This window comes from Gambusia affinis, linkage group LG14 (assembly GCF_019740435.1).
Source record: "Gambusia affinis linkage group LG14, SWU_Gaff_1.0, whole genome shotgun sequence".
In the NCBI taxonomy this organism is placed as follows: Eukaryota; Metazoa; Chordata; class Actinopteri; order Cyprinodontiformes; family Poeciliidae; genus Gambusia; species Gambusia affinis.
In genome coordinates this window covers 6,653,689-6,670,392 of record NC_057881.1, presented here as the reverse complement: position 1 = coordinate 6,670,392, position 16,704 = coordinate 6,653,689, and the positions used below count along the sequence as shown (strand labels likewise).

At 36.1% G+C, this 16,704-nt stretch overlaps 2 protein-coding genes across 2 annotated transcripts; one reads left to right on the top strand and one right to left on the bottom strand.

Moving 5' to 3' along the window:
- Nucleotides 1-2,645: 2,645 nt before the first annotated feature.
- LOC122843876 (zinc finger protein OZF-like) lies at nucleotides 2,646-7,254 on the bottom strand. The gene is made up of 2 exons (XM_044138985.1): nucleotides 7,022-7,254; nucleotides 2,646-4,905 (listed from the first exon to the last, which is right to left on the bottom strand). The coding sequence occupies exons 1-2, from the start codon at nucleotides 7,068-7,070 to the stop codon at nucleotides 3,524-3,526; spliced, it is 1,431 nt and encodes a 476-aa protein (XP_043994920.1). The 5' UTR covers nucleotides 7,071-7,254; the 3' UTR covers nucleotides 2,646-3,523.
- A 1,482-nt stretch (nucleotides 7,255-8,736) lies between these two features.
- On the top strand, nucleotides 8,737-12,085 carry bop1 (BOP1 ribosomal biogenesis factor). The gene is made up of 5 exons (XM_044139007.1): nucleotides 8,737-8,900; nucleotides 9,489-9,659; nucleotides 9,992-10,087; nucleotides 11,311-11,465; nucleotides 11,544-12,085. Exons 1-5 carry the CDS (start codon nucleotides 8,784-8,786, stop codon nucleotides 11,698-11,700), a joined length of 696 nt encoding a protein of 231 aa, XP_043994942.1. The 5' UTR covers nucleotides 8,737-8,783; the 3' UTR covers nucleotides 11,701-12,085.
- Nucleotides 12,086-16,704: the final 4,619 nt, after the last annotated feature.

Sequence of the window (16,704 nt, the reverse complement as noted above, 5' to 3'; positions counted from 1 at the left end):
GGTGATGCTGTCGGCAGGAAAGATCTCTGGTAGCAGTCAGTCTTGCAAGGACTCTAAAGAGGCCTCTGACTGAAGACTTTAACATGGTAACAGCTCAATATTCAGCCATCAGAGACGATATTCCAAAGTAACGTGTCCTTCATAACACAATCAGTTTTTGGAAAACAATTTCTAATCCACCAGGTTTGTTTTTGCAGCTCTGATTTAAATTGTTTTCTTTGAGCTTTTGAGATGCTAATCAGCTGCTTGCAGTTGTAAAAACAAAACCATGTTGCCATGGTTACGCATCATAGCGGTCTAGAAGTAAAATTGTCAAAGTAAAAATCCTTCCGGCAACACTGTAAAACATTTGAAGGTGGTTTTACCTGAAAATGAAGTTTAAGTCAAGAAAATTGTTTTGGTTTTAACTCAGAAATTAAAGTTCATAAAGTTGATTTTACAACAAGAGAAAAGTTGTCTAAATATTGTTTTTTAAGTTCATTAAATTTGAATTGTGAGTTTTAACTTAATGCTCCAGTTTAACTAAGTCCCTTTTTCACAATATGGAATATGTTAAAGAGCCACGTTTATCTGTTGTTTTACTCACATTATCAAGTTAAAATAAATACTTATTTTTACTTTAGGAGGATTTAAATTTTTGTCAAATTCCATTAACAAAATTTCTGATCTGAAAATGAATTTGATTAAACATAACAATGAATTCTTCCCAGAAACATTTGCAGGACATTAAAATAAACATTAATATAAAACAAGAGTCAGATCAATGTAACTCACTTCCATCTCAGATACAAAAACAAGCCGCTAAGCATTCTGGGAAATATTGCCCACTCCTGTCTTTTTCTTCTTTAACTGTTAACCTAAAAACTCTGGTTTATTCAACTCTTGAAGGTTTGAGAAAATTAATTAAAATGTTAACACAACCAACTCCTGTAAGTTTATCTTTCACAAACTCACATTTAGGTTCAAAATCTAAAACTAAATTTATTTAACCAAAAGAGTAGAAGAAAGTAGACACAATTAAATGCAACTCAAATGTTTTACAGTGGGCAAAGCATCCAAATGCAGAGAGAATAATAATCCAAGAACTGAAGCCGCCACCATGTTGTTGTTTTTGTCAATGTACATTTATTAAATAAACACTCAGAATAGGACATGGGGAAAAACATCAAAAAGCCCCGATGGGGTTAAACAGTGACTTTCCAATAAACAAATAACACCTCATGCAGAGGGTGTTAAGTCAAACTATAACTAATTATTTCATTTAAAAAGAAAAATCCTAACATGACAGATCCATCTGTGGAGAAGTCACTTTTCTAGTTTGAGAGAATGAGCCAGAGCAGGACATACAGTTCAATGGTGGCTGTGTGAGAGAAACATTGTTTTTTGATGCACCAAAGAGAGAAATGGGTGAATGGTGACTCTAAAAACTCCTGAATAAGCTTCAAAAGTTGAAGACCAAAATTCTGTTAGAATAGGACACGATGAAAAAGTGGCAGGGAGTGTAAAGTTTCCTCCAGTCACAAATGGTGTTCACATGGGGGAACACCATTTGTATGGAGCCTTTGTACAATCTTAAATTTACCATCTTAAATTTAATAAGTACACATAAATGGAGGCAGATTGGATTCATTGAGGTGTTCTTCTATGTTTGTATCTGTGTCTTTCTCCTAATGATCTCTTATTACTGTCAACGAGGAATCCTCCACTGCAAGTATTGAAGCGTGTAGCTGTTTCACTGTGGGGCCTCTTCCTTGTTTCTCCAGACACAAGCAAAGCATTTATGGCCAGTGAGATTTAATTTTATCTCGCCCGACCAAAGGGCACGCTTCCAGTCAGCAGAGTATTTCTCCAGGCTGTTGTTGGCGTTCTTCAGTCTGGCATGACTTTCCTGCAGAAATTGAGTTTCTCTAGTAATAGTCTGCATGGTTTGGGTTTAAAGATTTAGTAAAGGAGGCGGCTGAAGGGAGAGTTGGATGGATTATTCGCTCGGATTAGCATCACTTGGGAAATAGTTTTGAAAAAAGATATATTATGTTGACAACTGGGCCATTGTTATTTTGATCAAACTGTTAAAAGACTGTTTGCAAAATCAGATCCATGACATGGTTTTAAAAAAATCCATGTTCAATGAGGCCTAGATTTTGTTAAAGGAAAAAAGGTTAAGTTACTTTTATAAGAAAAAAAAGGCCAACATTGACTGCATGTAAGTTAATGAAGTGTGATTCATATACTTTCATCCAGACAACTTTAACATAACTACTGTGCAGATGGAAAATAAGAAGCCAACTCTTACAGTGATGTAAAAAAGCAGCACAGATTTCTTCTGTTTTTTCTTTTTGTTAGACTTTACTGTTTACTGTCACAAAAGTCCTCTGGACTGGAGTGTTTTTTATAACTGCATGGTACTTATGTTGAAATTTTGCCCTTACTGTAAAGTATTTTTCATTCTTTATTATGTATGTTTTTATGTTCAATTGTTCTGTGAGCCTGTGAATTTGAAGACGTTGCACAGAAATGACAGTAAAGAATATTTCTATTCTAAGATTCTAACAAAATTTTAATGTGGGACCAAGACAAAAAAAAGTTCTTAGTTGATGATTTCCTTAAGTAAGAGTATTTAACCAACATAGATAGGAGTTTAGAAAGTCTGCTAGTCTACTACTAGCAGAACTAATTTCTAGCACGTTTAGCATGTGGACGTTTAGGTGGCAATAAATGAGGTTTACGGACAAATACAAGACTTACATGAACAACCAGAAGTGTTAAATCCATACATGCAAACATTCACTTATATTAATTGTTTAGAGCCTTTTTATCGGTTCTCATTCTGTTCTCCACCTGTGATGCACCAGCAGCAGCAGCAAATTATGTCTTTCTGTACCCACAATGCATTAGTGTTCCACAGTAAACAGTTTAAAATCTTCTTGATGTGCCGTTTGGTTTCTAACCAGGTCAATTAGGCAAAATGAGCAACAGCGTTAGCGTTAGCAATACACAACAACTATAAAACTGAAACCATGAGGGGAAATGTCAGTTCTGAAGAATCTCCTCCTGAACGCGTGTAGCGATAGATTTTACCTTGTATAGGGCGACAGACTCCATGTCATGACATTAACACATGGTGGGTATCAACACAATTGAATTTAGTGTTTTTACATTAGCTTCAACTAAATGCCATGTTGGTCTAGTGCTTTAGTGTTAGCAGAACTATTTTTTTAGTAAACAGCCTCAATCACCTTTATTCTACAAATAACATGCAGTCCAACATTAATAATCACACTTAAAAAAATAAATCCTTAGTAGAAAGTAAAGTATATAGTGGGTATATTTGCTATAAATATACATATATTTCTCTTTAAATGTTTAAAAGGTAAAATAACAGGTTATAAATATAAGTTTTGTTAAATTATTTACTTTTGAATTAACTGAAAGTTTTACTCTTCTTTAACTTCCAAGATCAATTATTTACACAAGTGCCCAAGAAGTGCAGCTTATTGAATTACAGACTATGTGATTTCTCAGATTAAACATTTTCTCGTATGTGAGTCCCCATGTGAAACTTCAAACTATGCCTGCCGCTGAAACACTTTCCACAGGTCTGACAGGAGAAAGGCTTTTCCCCCGTGTGCGTCCTCATGTGATCTGTTAGGTGGCTGCGCCGTGAGAAGTACTTCCCACACACTTCGCATGGATAAGGCTTCTCTCCCGAATGCGTTCTCATGTGAACAGTCAGTAGGCTACTCCGAGAGAAGGACTTACTGCATAGCCCACATGGATATGGCTTCTCACCTGTGTGAATCCTCATGTGGACGTTTAAGGCACTGTTGTGGGTGAAATGTTTCCCGCAGGTGAGACACGGGAATGTCTCGCCTGTGTGAGTGATCATGTGGACGTTTAGGTGGCAGCTTCGGGAGAAACGTTTCCCACACACCCTGCAGGGATACGGCTTTTCACCCGTGTGGGTTCTCATGTGGACGGTTAAGGCGCTGCTTTGAGTGAAACTTTTCCCACATGAAAGACATGGGTAAGGCTTCTCACCCGTGTGTATTCTCATGTGAGCAGTCAGGCTGATCTGCCTGGTAAAACCCTTCCCACAGGTCACACACGAGAAAGGTTTCTCACCAGTGTGTGTTCTCATGTGACGAGTTAAATCCCCACTGTCGTTGAAACCTTTACCGCACACTTCACATGGATAAGGTCGCTCGCCCGTGTGAGCTCTCATGTGACGGGTCAGGTTACATCTCTGAGTGAATGTTTTTCCACAGGTCAGACACGTGAAAGACTTCTCACCTGTGTGAGTTCTCATGTGATCATTTAAGTAACTACTGAGTGTGAAATATTTGTCACAAACGTCACAGGAATACAGGTTCTCATCCTGGCTTGATTCAGAGTCTTCAGGATTGCTCCCTTCCTGGTTCTGGGTTTCAGCTTCTGGAGAGTCCTGGGAGTCGGGTCCATTCATGATTGGTTCTGGCTCAACACAGTCTCTTTCCTCAAAGGAATTGGCCTCCTGCTTCAGTGAAACCTTCTCCTCATCCTGACTAATACACAATTCCATCTCTTCCACTTTCACCTGCAAGATTTCCAGTTCCTCTGGTTCTGGTTTTATGTGTTGATTCTCTCGCTCCACATGGTTCTGCGATCTGTGCGGAACTTCTTGTTCCACATTGTGTTCCTCTTTGACCTGCAGAACTTGTAGTTCCACCTGTTCTTCCTTTATCCTCTGATGTTGTAGTACCGCCTGGTTCTCAGTTACATTCAGACGTTCCTGCTTCTTCCTGCTGTCTGTTGTCTGCAGCGGTTTCAGTTCATCCCATTCTTCTTTAATCTGAACAAGTTCTTCTTTCTCCTGGTTCACATCAGAGTTCCCATCCTGATGATCTGTGAAATTCTGCTGTAGACGATCTGGACAGGCAAACAAAGGAACAATGTTACAGGATGCTGTATGATCTACAGATTACAAATGTGAATTTTAGATTTAATTACTATCCATAAAGTTGATTAATATTTTAATCTATTGAGCTTTACATGTATTGAACTGAGTGGGGCTTCGACACATTTTTTTGAAAACCTTTAGGAAGGTTGACCTAATAGGTCAACCTTCCAGACCTCTCAGGTTCTGGTTCTGGTCTGCTCTGCATCCCCAGAACCAGAACCAAACGAGGAGAAGCAGCATTTAGCATCTATGCACCAAAAATCTGGAACAAATTTCCAGAAAACTGTAAAACAGCCGAAACACTAACTTCCTTTAAATCTCAACTAAAAACCCACTTGTTTAGAGTTGTATTTGAAACGTAATCAATTGCAAATTTATTGACAGAATCTGACTTGATGTTGTGTTTTTATTGTTGATTTTACGTTGCATTGTGTTTTTGTGTTTGATTTTATGTAAAGCACTTTGAAATGCTTTGCTGCTGAAATGTGCTATACAAATAAAGTTTGATTGATTGATTGATTGATTGATTTATAATTTAACTTCCTGTTTTATGACGTCTCTTGAAAGCCGAACCTGCAAGGTGAAAGTACGTGCGACGCCAAACTGTAACATTTGTTTTTTCTATTGTTGCTGCAAAAATAATTTTAAGAATTCTGTAGGATTTGCTTATATCGTGTAAACAGTTCATGTTAATTGAATGACCATTAGGGAATTCTTCTTTTGACCTCTGACCCCTCGTCAGGACACGATTTTATCTGTATTAATAGTGCTATCTCAAGAAAGTACTTGAAAATGTTGTTTTCATTTAAATATTAACTATGTTTAAAATCCTGTCTTTTTTGGGGGGGAAAAGTTATCTGCATCAGTTTTAACATTTTTGTAAGACTGAAAATTTTTTAAGATTTATTTATAAGAATAAATCTTAAAAGAAAAAGCAAACTGCAAATTTGACTGCAACATTTTGAAAAAGATGCCACAAAATCAGTAATTTCATGCAGCAACAAACACAAAAAACATCCTGGAGGGACGGATTATTACAAGGCAGCTGCAGAATACAACTCATCCATCTTGATCACGGGTGTCAAACTGAAGGCCCATGGGCCAAATCCGGCCCACCATAAGTATTTATGTGGCCCTTCAGACTCTAAAGAGTCACACAAATTGAACATTAAGATAACACTTGTGTGCTTAGATAATATTTTGTATAGAACCAAATTACTTCAATGTGAAAGATGTTGATTTTTTCTTTTTTTACATTTTTTGAAGTGATAATCGATTGTAGAAAAAACTTTAATATTTTCACTGCAAAAACATAAAATCTTGCCAAGTGAAATAAGACAAACTCAACTTAAAAGTAACTTTTCAGCAAGATAAGCTTTAAGTAAATGATTTCTTAATATTGATTTTTTTTAAAGTATTTGTTCTGTTGGCAGATAAATTAACTTATAAGAGGAGGAAAATATCTTGAAATAATCAGTCAGTGGAACTGATACTCTGCTGACTTCATGCAAGCTCATATTTCCTGCTGAAAAGTTATTTATAAATTATTTTTGTATTATTTCAAGTGTACTAAGATATTTTCACTATAGACTAGACCAAAACCACTTGGTAAGATTTTGTTTTTGCAGCCTCCTCAAGCTGCATAATTCAATTTCTCAGTGAAACAAAACCTGGAAGAAAAACAAACAGGCCTCTGACGTGAGACCTGATGTTTTAAACCATATCAATATTCTAAGTTAAACAACAAACTGAATATTTTCTCCACAACCGCACCATATATATGCATTTAGTGCTTCTTTCCAGCATCTGTTGGCTTCTGACCATCTCTGCTTCAACAAATCCTGTTTATCCTGTTTTAATACCTGCAAGAGGTGGGTAGAGTAACCAAACATTGTACTCAAGTAAAAGTAAAAAGTAGAGTTTCCAATCAGTGAAGGATTTCTATAGTTCTATTCTATTCTGTCTGCTGACATTCACTCCACTATTTATTTTACCCCTATAATAATCTATAGATAAACACAACAACCTACTAAACGTGTTTAAAACAGTTTTATCAAATCTGTTAATCCCGATGGTGTTACAAACCTGCTCCGTGTCTTCGGTTCAGATCCGACAGCCTGTGATCTGAATCCATTTCTTCTCCTTCGGTCGCTTTCTGTGAACTCTTTAAGAGGCCGAACTGAACATGTTGTTGTAATAAACATTCACATCATCGTCGTTCTAAGGCTAAAATGAGCTAATTCTGCTCACAGACGGGCATCCGATCTATTTCGCTGCTATTAATGACTTGTTGTCTCATTGTAGCGCTCCGGGGGAAAACTGGAACCCAACCTTTCGTTCCGCTTAAGTTTATTTTTACCGGGGAAGCCAAAACACTCTCTGAATTTAATTATTATTCCCTACTTCATTCGAAAATATTCTTGTGAAATTTGTTAGGAAGAAATAAGCAATAATAATCAGTACTCTTAACATAAACATTAATAACAAACTATTTAAGATCTACCGCATAACCTCTAACAATAAATTAGTGCATATTTATCTACTTAAGTACTTGTAGTAGAAGCATTGCTTAATAAGGTTTTAGTGCAAGATCAATTCAGTAAAGTATGACATATTTGGTATATCACATATTAGTATGCTTAGTATAGCTTTTCAAATATCAGATTAATAAGAAAAAAATCAGAAAAAATTACTTTTTACAATATATTTTTGCAAGTATGCTTTCTTGTCCACTTTTTTTAAACACTTTTGTTAGTTATCTCCATTTAGTTTTGTTTGTTTAGAAAACAAATACTACTTTTTTCTAAGTAATGATCTTCTTAACAGTCAGAAATAATTCAGTCATCTAAACAGAATAAATAGAATTTATTAAATCTTGAGACAAATTTAAATGAAAAGTTATTTCATGTATTTATTTGACCAGGTAGTTATTATTATTATTATTATTATTATTATTATTATTATTATTATTATTATTATTATTATTATTATTATTATTATTATTATTATTATTATTATTATTATTATTTATTTATTTATTTATTTATTTATTTATTTATTTATTTATTTATTCATTCATTTATTTATTTTTACCATTGTTTTCTTAGTTAAGGAATACTAATTCTAGAATCTGGGGTTTTTGAAGAACTTTTGATCTTGATTACACAACATTACACAAAATTTATATTCAACTAAATACCATGTTAGTCTAGTGAGAACTAGCAGAGAAAAAGTTTCACCACATAATAATAAGTAATGACTCTACTTAAGTCCAAAACCTATTCTATTCTTTTGAAAATCTATTTTGAAGATTTAACAAGGAACAGATTATAATTTAAAAAAGTGCATTCTGACTCAATGAACTGAACAGAAAAGAGAAAAAATTATGAATAAAAACAAGAATAATCACATAAAACTTCATAGTGTGATGAAAATAAAGCATCAAATATTAAAAATACAAAAGGAATTTTAAATCTTAACTTAAGATATTAACAAATCTGTGTAAAAGATTTTTGTTGTTATTGTAACGTTTAAACCCTTAAATAAAATTTTAAAAATGTTGAAAATTGGTGTAAATTTCAAGAAACGGTATTTATGAACAAAATTACTTTACTATAATAATTAAATGATTACCATAATTCGACTCTTTATCCCATGTCAGAACATCAAATTTTATTAAATTCAAACTTAATAATGGAATAAAAAGATTTATTTTTCAAGATCTATTTCAGTATTTTGAGATTTTCTGTTCAGTTCCTCCATCTAACCAGAGGGGGGCGCCAGAAATAAACCATTCCTCGACTTCCGCCGCGTAACCTCTGAACCCGGAGGTTTCCCACGTGGATCAATGGAGGCGAGCAGAGGAAACGTGCAGAAAGCCGAACAGAGAGCCGGGATGAAGAAAACAGAGAAAACGAACAAAAAGAGGAGTAAACAGGACGATGAAGAAGAGGAGGAAGATCAGGTGAGACTCTCACCGACAGGCAGGAGGAAGAGGAGGCGATCTGGGTGAAGTGGTCAGGAACTGGTGGCTAGCTGTTAGCATGCTAACACACAGAAGGCGAAGCAAAACAGTTGAGGGATTGTTTGAGGTTGAAGAAAAGGAGACAGTCTTCTGTTCTGATTTTATCAGATTGGATAATAATTGTTATGGATAATACACTTGAATAACGAGTAACCTACTGCAACAGGTTGAAACCTAAAATGGACAAAACAAAGCAACTCTGATGTAGCTTTCATGTTATCTGCCAAAAGTCTTGCTCTCCCTCGCTCTTCCGTTGCATTAAGGAACTGCACACATTTTGTTAAAAATACTGATTTTATTTCACTATTCTCTCTCTGATGGCTTCATTTTTAACACCTCATTGATACTAAGAGTTACTAACTTTAATTCCTTAAGTCATTAATAACTTTGCAGTAAATATGGTGCTTTCACTGATCTGAAAAAATGGGATTTTAGGGTTTCTTGGTGATTTTTTTTAACATGTCTGACCCTTTAAGATGTTTACATTTCCTCTTGGAGTTTGGTGTTGAATGTCTGTTTGCTCCTCAGCTCTTCAATTTGAACAACAAATCTTTGGAAGAAGATGATGAAGATTTATCAGACAGCGAGGAGAGCGTCTACTCAGGACTGCAGGATTCTGGGAGTGACTCTGACGAAGAGGAAGAGGAGGAAGCAGAGGGAGGATCAGATGATGAGGATGAACAGGACCAGAATGAAAAAGTACTAATTCCTTTGGCAGATAAATTAACTTATGGTAAAAATGTCTTATTAGTAAAACTAGGAGAGTTTCATCAATAATAAGGACTTATTTAGTTTAAACAAACCTCTATATCTTATTGACAAGTTACTTGTAAGTTAGTTCTTTGTCTTATTTCAAGTGAACTAAAATATTTACTCTAGAAATTAGACAATTACTTGGTAACATTGTGTGTTTTTGCAGTGTAGCAAACAAATAATGTTTTAAATATTAGATACTATTTAAAAATGCAGTTTTTAGCTGTTTATTCATTGAATAATTACATAACTAAGCCTGTTACTTTGATACTTTTCAGTCGACTGTGAAGAAGAGCAAGAAGAAGGAAAGAGCAGATGAAGAAAAGGAAGTGAAGAAGGAAGACGAATACAACCATGACACGTCAGACGAGGAGGTGAGACGAGTTTTTAAAAATCAGACGCTCTCAGTGCTCTCGAATGTTTTCGTTTTCTCCAACGGTCCGTTCATAATCTACTAGATACTCTCAAGTTATTGAAACATTTTTAATAACAAGATCAAATCTGACCTCAGCACAACACTATTTGAAACATAATAAAGCCGTTTTATTGCTTATAAGGTGATATTTTTGTTCTTATAAAAATGAGTGCTGAAACAATTAATCGGCTTCATTATGATTAATCGATTATTGAATTAATTGTTGACTAATTTAGTAATCAGTTAATTGCTAACTGGTGCATACAGACTCACATTAGGAAATTTTCTGACTTTCTACAAATCATCAAGCATTGGCTAAACCAGGGGTGGCCAACCCTGGTGTCTCTACTTCAACACACCTGAGTCAAATAATGAGGTCACTAGCAGGACTCTGGAGAACCTGACTGTTCTTAGGAGGGGATTCAGCTGTTGGACTCAGGTGTGTTGGACCAGGGAGACTCTAAGAGTTGCAGGACACCGGCCCTCCAGGACCAGGATTGCCCACCCCTGAGCTGAAGGAATGCCACGCCGCTGCATTTTGGGCAATAAAATGTTTATTTTATTTAACAAATTAATTTAATGACTCTATTTGCATGTTTATATATATTTAGCATATTTTGTGAAATTGCATAAGTAGTTAAAAGAAAAATATACACAAGGAGCCAATTTTTTAAATCAGATTGATTAAATTGTCAGAATAGTCTATTACTAAAATAATTGTTAGTTCCAACCCTAAAAAAAAAAAAAAACGGAACAGGGGACACATTTCTGTGACGCACACATTCAAAGTTTTGTTGTGAAGTAAAAAAAGGTTTTTCTACGCTTGTAGAAAAAGGTTTAGTTTATAATGTCTTGTGTTTCTGTTCCCTCTTGCGCCTCGTCGCTATTTAATCCAGGATTTGTACAGGTGCTTGAAATCCTTGAAAGTGCTTGAATTTCAGTGGTGTGTTTTTAAAGTTTGGGAAATGTTTGATGTTCAAGTTTTTATCTGTATAATTGAAGTAAAGGTTAGGTTATTTTTTTATACATTGACAAATTCAAATTGTCTTCTTTAATGTATTTGTTTTTTTATTTCCAAAGTGTAGTGTTGGAAAAACTTTGAAAACCCACCTTGAAAATGTGTGAAACGTGCTTGAATTTTACTGTGGGAAAAGTGTCCTAATGCTGTGAATCGTCCTGCAGGACATCAGGAACACGGTGGGAAACATCCCCATGGAGTGGTACAAAGACTTCCCTCACGTCGGCTACGATTTAGACGGGAAGAAAATCTTCAAGCCGATCAGGAACAAGGACGAACTTGATGACTTCTTGGAGAAAATGGAGAATCCCGATTACTGGTAGGAACAGGAAGGATGAAAACTGTCAGTTTTCCTTGTAGTTTCAGACAGGAAGCCGTGACGATGTTTTCTAAACAGGAGAACGGTTCACGACAAGAAGACGGCGAGCGACATCGTGCTGTCGGACGAGCAGATCGAGTTGGTGAACCGTCTGCAGAAAGGACAGTTTGGAGACGTTAACTTCAATGAGTATGAGGTATTTATGTTTGTTTGTTTACTTCAAACTGAAATTTAAAAAACTAATAAAACAAATAACAAGTAGGACAAGAGGAAACTTGTGCAAACACATCCAATAACAAAATAATTAGCTTACCAAAACTTTTCTGTTTGTAGAGGAAGAAGAAGAAGTGAGTTTAACATAGTTTAATAAAATAAATCACTTACTGACAGGAATAATCAGAAATATGTAATGAAAAACCTGTGATATTGAAAGTTTTAACTTTTTTATGCACAAATTAAAAATGAATAAACACACAATGCTAAAAGAAATAGAAAAACAGTATTTAAATACAGTTTATTAAACCTTCGTTTTGTCATTCATGAAGATTCATGAAGTCAAAGCAGCAGAATATTTTCTGTTTATTTTTTTAAAACAAATCTCCAAGGAATACTTACATTTTTTTTATTTTTTATTTTTTTTTTTTTTTTATTCAGAATGTATGTCCATACAAAATCTACATCCAGGGTACAATATTATTCTTTTTCTTTTTTCAATCCCCCCACCCCCCCAAATAAAAATAAAAATACACCCACCCCACCCACTCTCTCTATGTAGCAATACACTTAGTAACATTACGTTTAGCACTATCCATATTTTTGAAAGGCCAGAATAAGTAGTAAAGGATACAACAAAAATATTAGAGGAATCAAACAAGCCAGTAAAGATCAATCCAGTTCAGTCTCTCAGGTCTAGGGTGGTTAGAATGTCCAGGAAGGGAGTCCATATCCGGTCGTACTTAGCCAACGTCCCCCGTACTGAATGGAGGATCTTTTCAGGAGTGCAGTATGACAACAGTTCGTTGATCCAGTGTTTCTGGTTTGGAGGCTCCATAGATTTCCAATTTTTAAGTATACACTTTTTTGCTGCAGTTGATGCTAACAAAACAAAGTATTTCTTGCAAAAATTCAATTTCCAGGACAAAACATCTCCAAGTATCCAAATCTTGGGGTCAGGGTCTAAAGAAAACCCACAAACTGTTGATGTTATCAGAATTACATTATTCCAGAAGGTTTGCAAGTGTAGACAATTCCAAAGCAGATGAAGAAGATCATATACACCTCTGGCATCTGTCAGAGACACCGGCATTCAGCTTTTTCAACCTATATGGGGTATAATATATGCAATGAATATTATTAAATTGACTTTGCCTGGTTTTTTATATTAATATTGTTTGAGATGAATTTAGTAATCTGCTCCATCATAGTTGCAGTTTAAGTCCGATTCCCATTTCGATTTTTTTGAGTGATTATTAAAAGTTCGTGAATAGTGAAGAACCATTCTGTAAACACAAGAAATAAATCCTTTTGTAGTGGTTTGTTTTGGATCCAATAAACATGATTGAAGCAGAGTTTCTTCTGGTTTATTTGGAAATATCTCTAATGTTTGGCTCTTAATCCAATGTCTGATCTGCAAATATTTGAAATAATTGTACTTATGTAAATCATAAAATTCAGATAATTGATCAAAGCCAGTAAAGACATTATTGGTATAAAGATTGTGGACTGACCTAATGCCTTTTCTGACCCAAGTTTGTAGTATACCATCTGCTATAGGCTGGGGGATGCTGGGGTTATCTTTAAGTAATGTGTTAACCAACAGTTGTATGTTCAGGTGTAAGAAAGCGTGTAATTAAAACCATGTATTGTATGTAGCTAAGATTAAAGGATTTGATGTAAATGTGGAGAGTTTCTTTTTTGAACTCAAGAAGGGGATGATTGCCAGTGACTTGGATTTAAATTCTTGTTGTTCTATTGAGACCCACCTCACATTGTTGCCATTTGAGTGAATCCACATCCATAGAGTACAGAACTGAGAATCCAGGTAATACACTCTAAAATGTGGAAGATTTAATCCGCCTTTAGCAAAGGGAGCCTGTAAAGTAATAAGCTTAACTCTTGGGACCTTCTATCACCATAAAAATAGAGATATTACTTTATCCAAATCTTTAAAAAATGTCATTGGGACTTTTAAAGGGACACATTGAAATAAGTAAAATAAATGTAGATAATAGAGACATTTTAATAGAATTAACTCTGCCAATCAAAGATAGATCCATCCATCGTTCTAGTTTTGCTTTGGTTTTATTAATTAATGATGCGTAATTCCTTTGGTAAATTTGATCCTATGAGGAACTAATATTAATGCCAAGGTATGTAAAACCATCCATGCACTATTTAAATGAACCAGGCAGTAATTGTGTCTCCTGTTCTGTCATATTAAGTGGAAATGCTTCACTCTTGAAGTAATTGATTTTGTAGCCGGAAACTGCACTATATGTCCCAAGGCATGCCAGTAAAGATGGAAAGGATTTAGACAGTTGAGATATAAATCTGCATACAACGCAAGTTTATGTTCTTCTGTACCTATTTTTATACCTGTAATTGATAAGTCAGAACAGATAGTAATTGTTAATGGTTCTATAGCAATGGAAAATAGGCTAGGAGAACTTGGGCAGCCCTGCCTACAGCCCTGGAAGAGTGAGAAGGCGTCCGACAGAACCCCATTAGTAAAGATCTGTGATCTAGGGCTATTGAAGAGTGTTCTTACATATCTAATAAAGGTTTCACCAAAATTCATAGCTCTCAGGGTCTCAAAAAGAAAATCAGGTTCAATTCTGTCAAACGCCTTCTCAGCATCCATAGAAAGTATTACCAAGGGGTACCTCTGTCTTTTAGCAATATCAATAACATGAAACAACCTCCGAATATTGTCCGCTCCCTGTCGGTTCTTAACAAAGCCTGTTTGGTCTGCATGAATAATTTTTGGGATTATTTTCTCCAGTCGAGATGCTATTATTTTAGACAAGATCTTATAGTCAGAGTTGAGAAGGCTCAAGGGTCTATAATTACCGCACTTTTGTACATCTTTTCCAGGTTTTGGAAGCAATGTTATTGTTGCAAGTTCTAAAGATTGAGGAAGTACTGTCTTTTGAAATGCCTCCTTAATCATACTTGTAAGGGGGGTTAATAATTTATTTGAAAAAGTTTTAAAATATTCAATTGGAAAGCCATCTGGCCCTGGGGCTTTATTATTTTGCAATGAATTAACAGCAAGGAACCTCTTCCTCACTTACCTCACCGTCCAATATGTCTTTGTCGGCTTGTATTAATCTTGGGTAAATGTAACTGATTCAAAAATTGTTTTATATCTACACTGTCTTTGTGAAGCTCAGATTTATACAACGATTGATAATATTTTCTAAATTCCAAATTTATGTCTTTTGTGTTTTCTAAATGCCTACCATCATCCGCTTTTAATACTTTGAATAAATTTTTCATTGTCCTCTTTTTTATCTGCCACGCCAGTAGCTTGCTTGTTTTATTGCAATTCGTAGTAATGATATTTGGTTCTAGCCATAGCCGCTTCAGCTTTACTTGTACACAGGTTGTCATATAAAACTGCTTTTGTTTTAAAGCACTACGTCGACCTTAAAATACGTAAATTTTAAACAGTCTCTATGTGTCTGCCAAATTTGGTGAGTTTTTGAATATGATAAAGCCTCCAAAAAGGCAATTCATTTGGAGGGAAAATAATAATAATAATAATAATTAAAGCTGCAAGCAGCCTCGTGCGGCCCTCGCAGCAAGCGCTGCTCCGGCTCGCCGGCCACCGCGGAGTTACAGCAGCCGCGGATGCTCTCGCACCGTTTCCAGAGCCGGCGCCCGCTCGCCGCAGCAGGAGCCGTCGCGAACCTTCCCGCCCGATCGCCTCACAACTCAACACACGCTGAATGTGTTCGGCAGCGCCCCGACGACTCACGAAAAATCTGGGCAGATCGGTCCATTTACTGGCGGAGATATAGCGGATGGATTGACCTAGGGGCGAGTGGAGTAAAATTACATTTCAAAACATTTGAGCTCTTTAAAGGTTACCACAGGTCTTACATTTCAAGTTTGGTTCCAATCGGATCATCCATGTGTGATTTAAAGACAATCGTATGAATTTGGCGAGGGTCTGACATTCGCCACCTGGCCACGCCCACACTGTTCAGCCAGCATTGACAGATGTCATCAAGTTATAATTTTAAGTCAGTTTGCACTGGATGAAATAAAGCATGGCTTGGGGCTGATCATTTAAAATTTTCTAGGGGGCGCCATAAATACATTAGGCCACGCCCACCAAATTTTATTATGGATTTCTTTCAGGGGGTGGATAAAGATCCATCCTAGTGAGTTTGGAACAGCTCGGCCCAAAACTGTGGAAATCAGAGCCAAACGAATGACAGCGGCGTTAGAGGTCACTTCGGCATGCTGCCACGCCCACCTGCTCCATCCAAGCCGGTCGGGGCTGGAATCTTCAATACAGCAACATGTTTTCTGTCTATGGAAAAAGTTTCAAGTTGATTAGTTCAAAGGTGTAAGATAGTGACCGTTCCCAGTAAAACATGACACTTCCTGTTCTGAGGGGGCGTGGCCTTAGTGATGTCATCATTTGACCACAGGGTCTTTTAGGTCAACCCATGATGATCAATCACTGAAAGTTTGGTTCCTCTGAGAGTTTTAGTGTAGGAGTTATAAGAGTTTTATGTTTCAATATAGTCAAAGTTTGACACATAGCCACGCCCACATACTTTGAAGTACGAGAATTCCTTTGATAACTTTTCACCTTTGATGCCTCAAGTGTGTGCTGAGCGATTTTGAAGTCTGTATCTGAAAAGCTGTAGGAGGAGTTCGATCAAATACGATGGCTGTAAACATCAAAAATTGGGTCAATTTTGGAACTTCATTCCAAAATGGCCGACTTCCTGTTGGGTTGAGACCATGGCTCCAAGAGACTTTTTTGTACATCAGGACAATATACAGATGTGTAAGAAGTTTCGTAATTCTAGGTTAAAGCATGGCTAGGGGCTGGTCATTAAAATTTTCTAGGGGCGCCATTATTAAGAAATTAGGCCACGCCCACCAAATTTTATTATGGATTCCTGTCGGGGGGTGGATAAAGATCCATCCTAGTGAGTTTGGAGAAGTTTGGCCCAAAACTGTGGAATTCAGAGCCAAACGTATGACAGCGGCGTTAGAG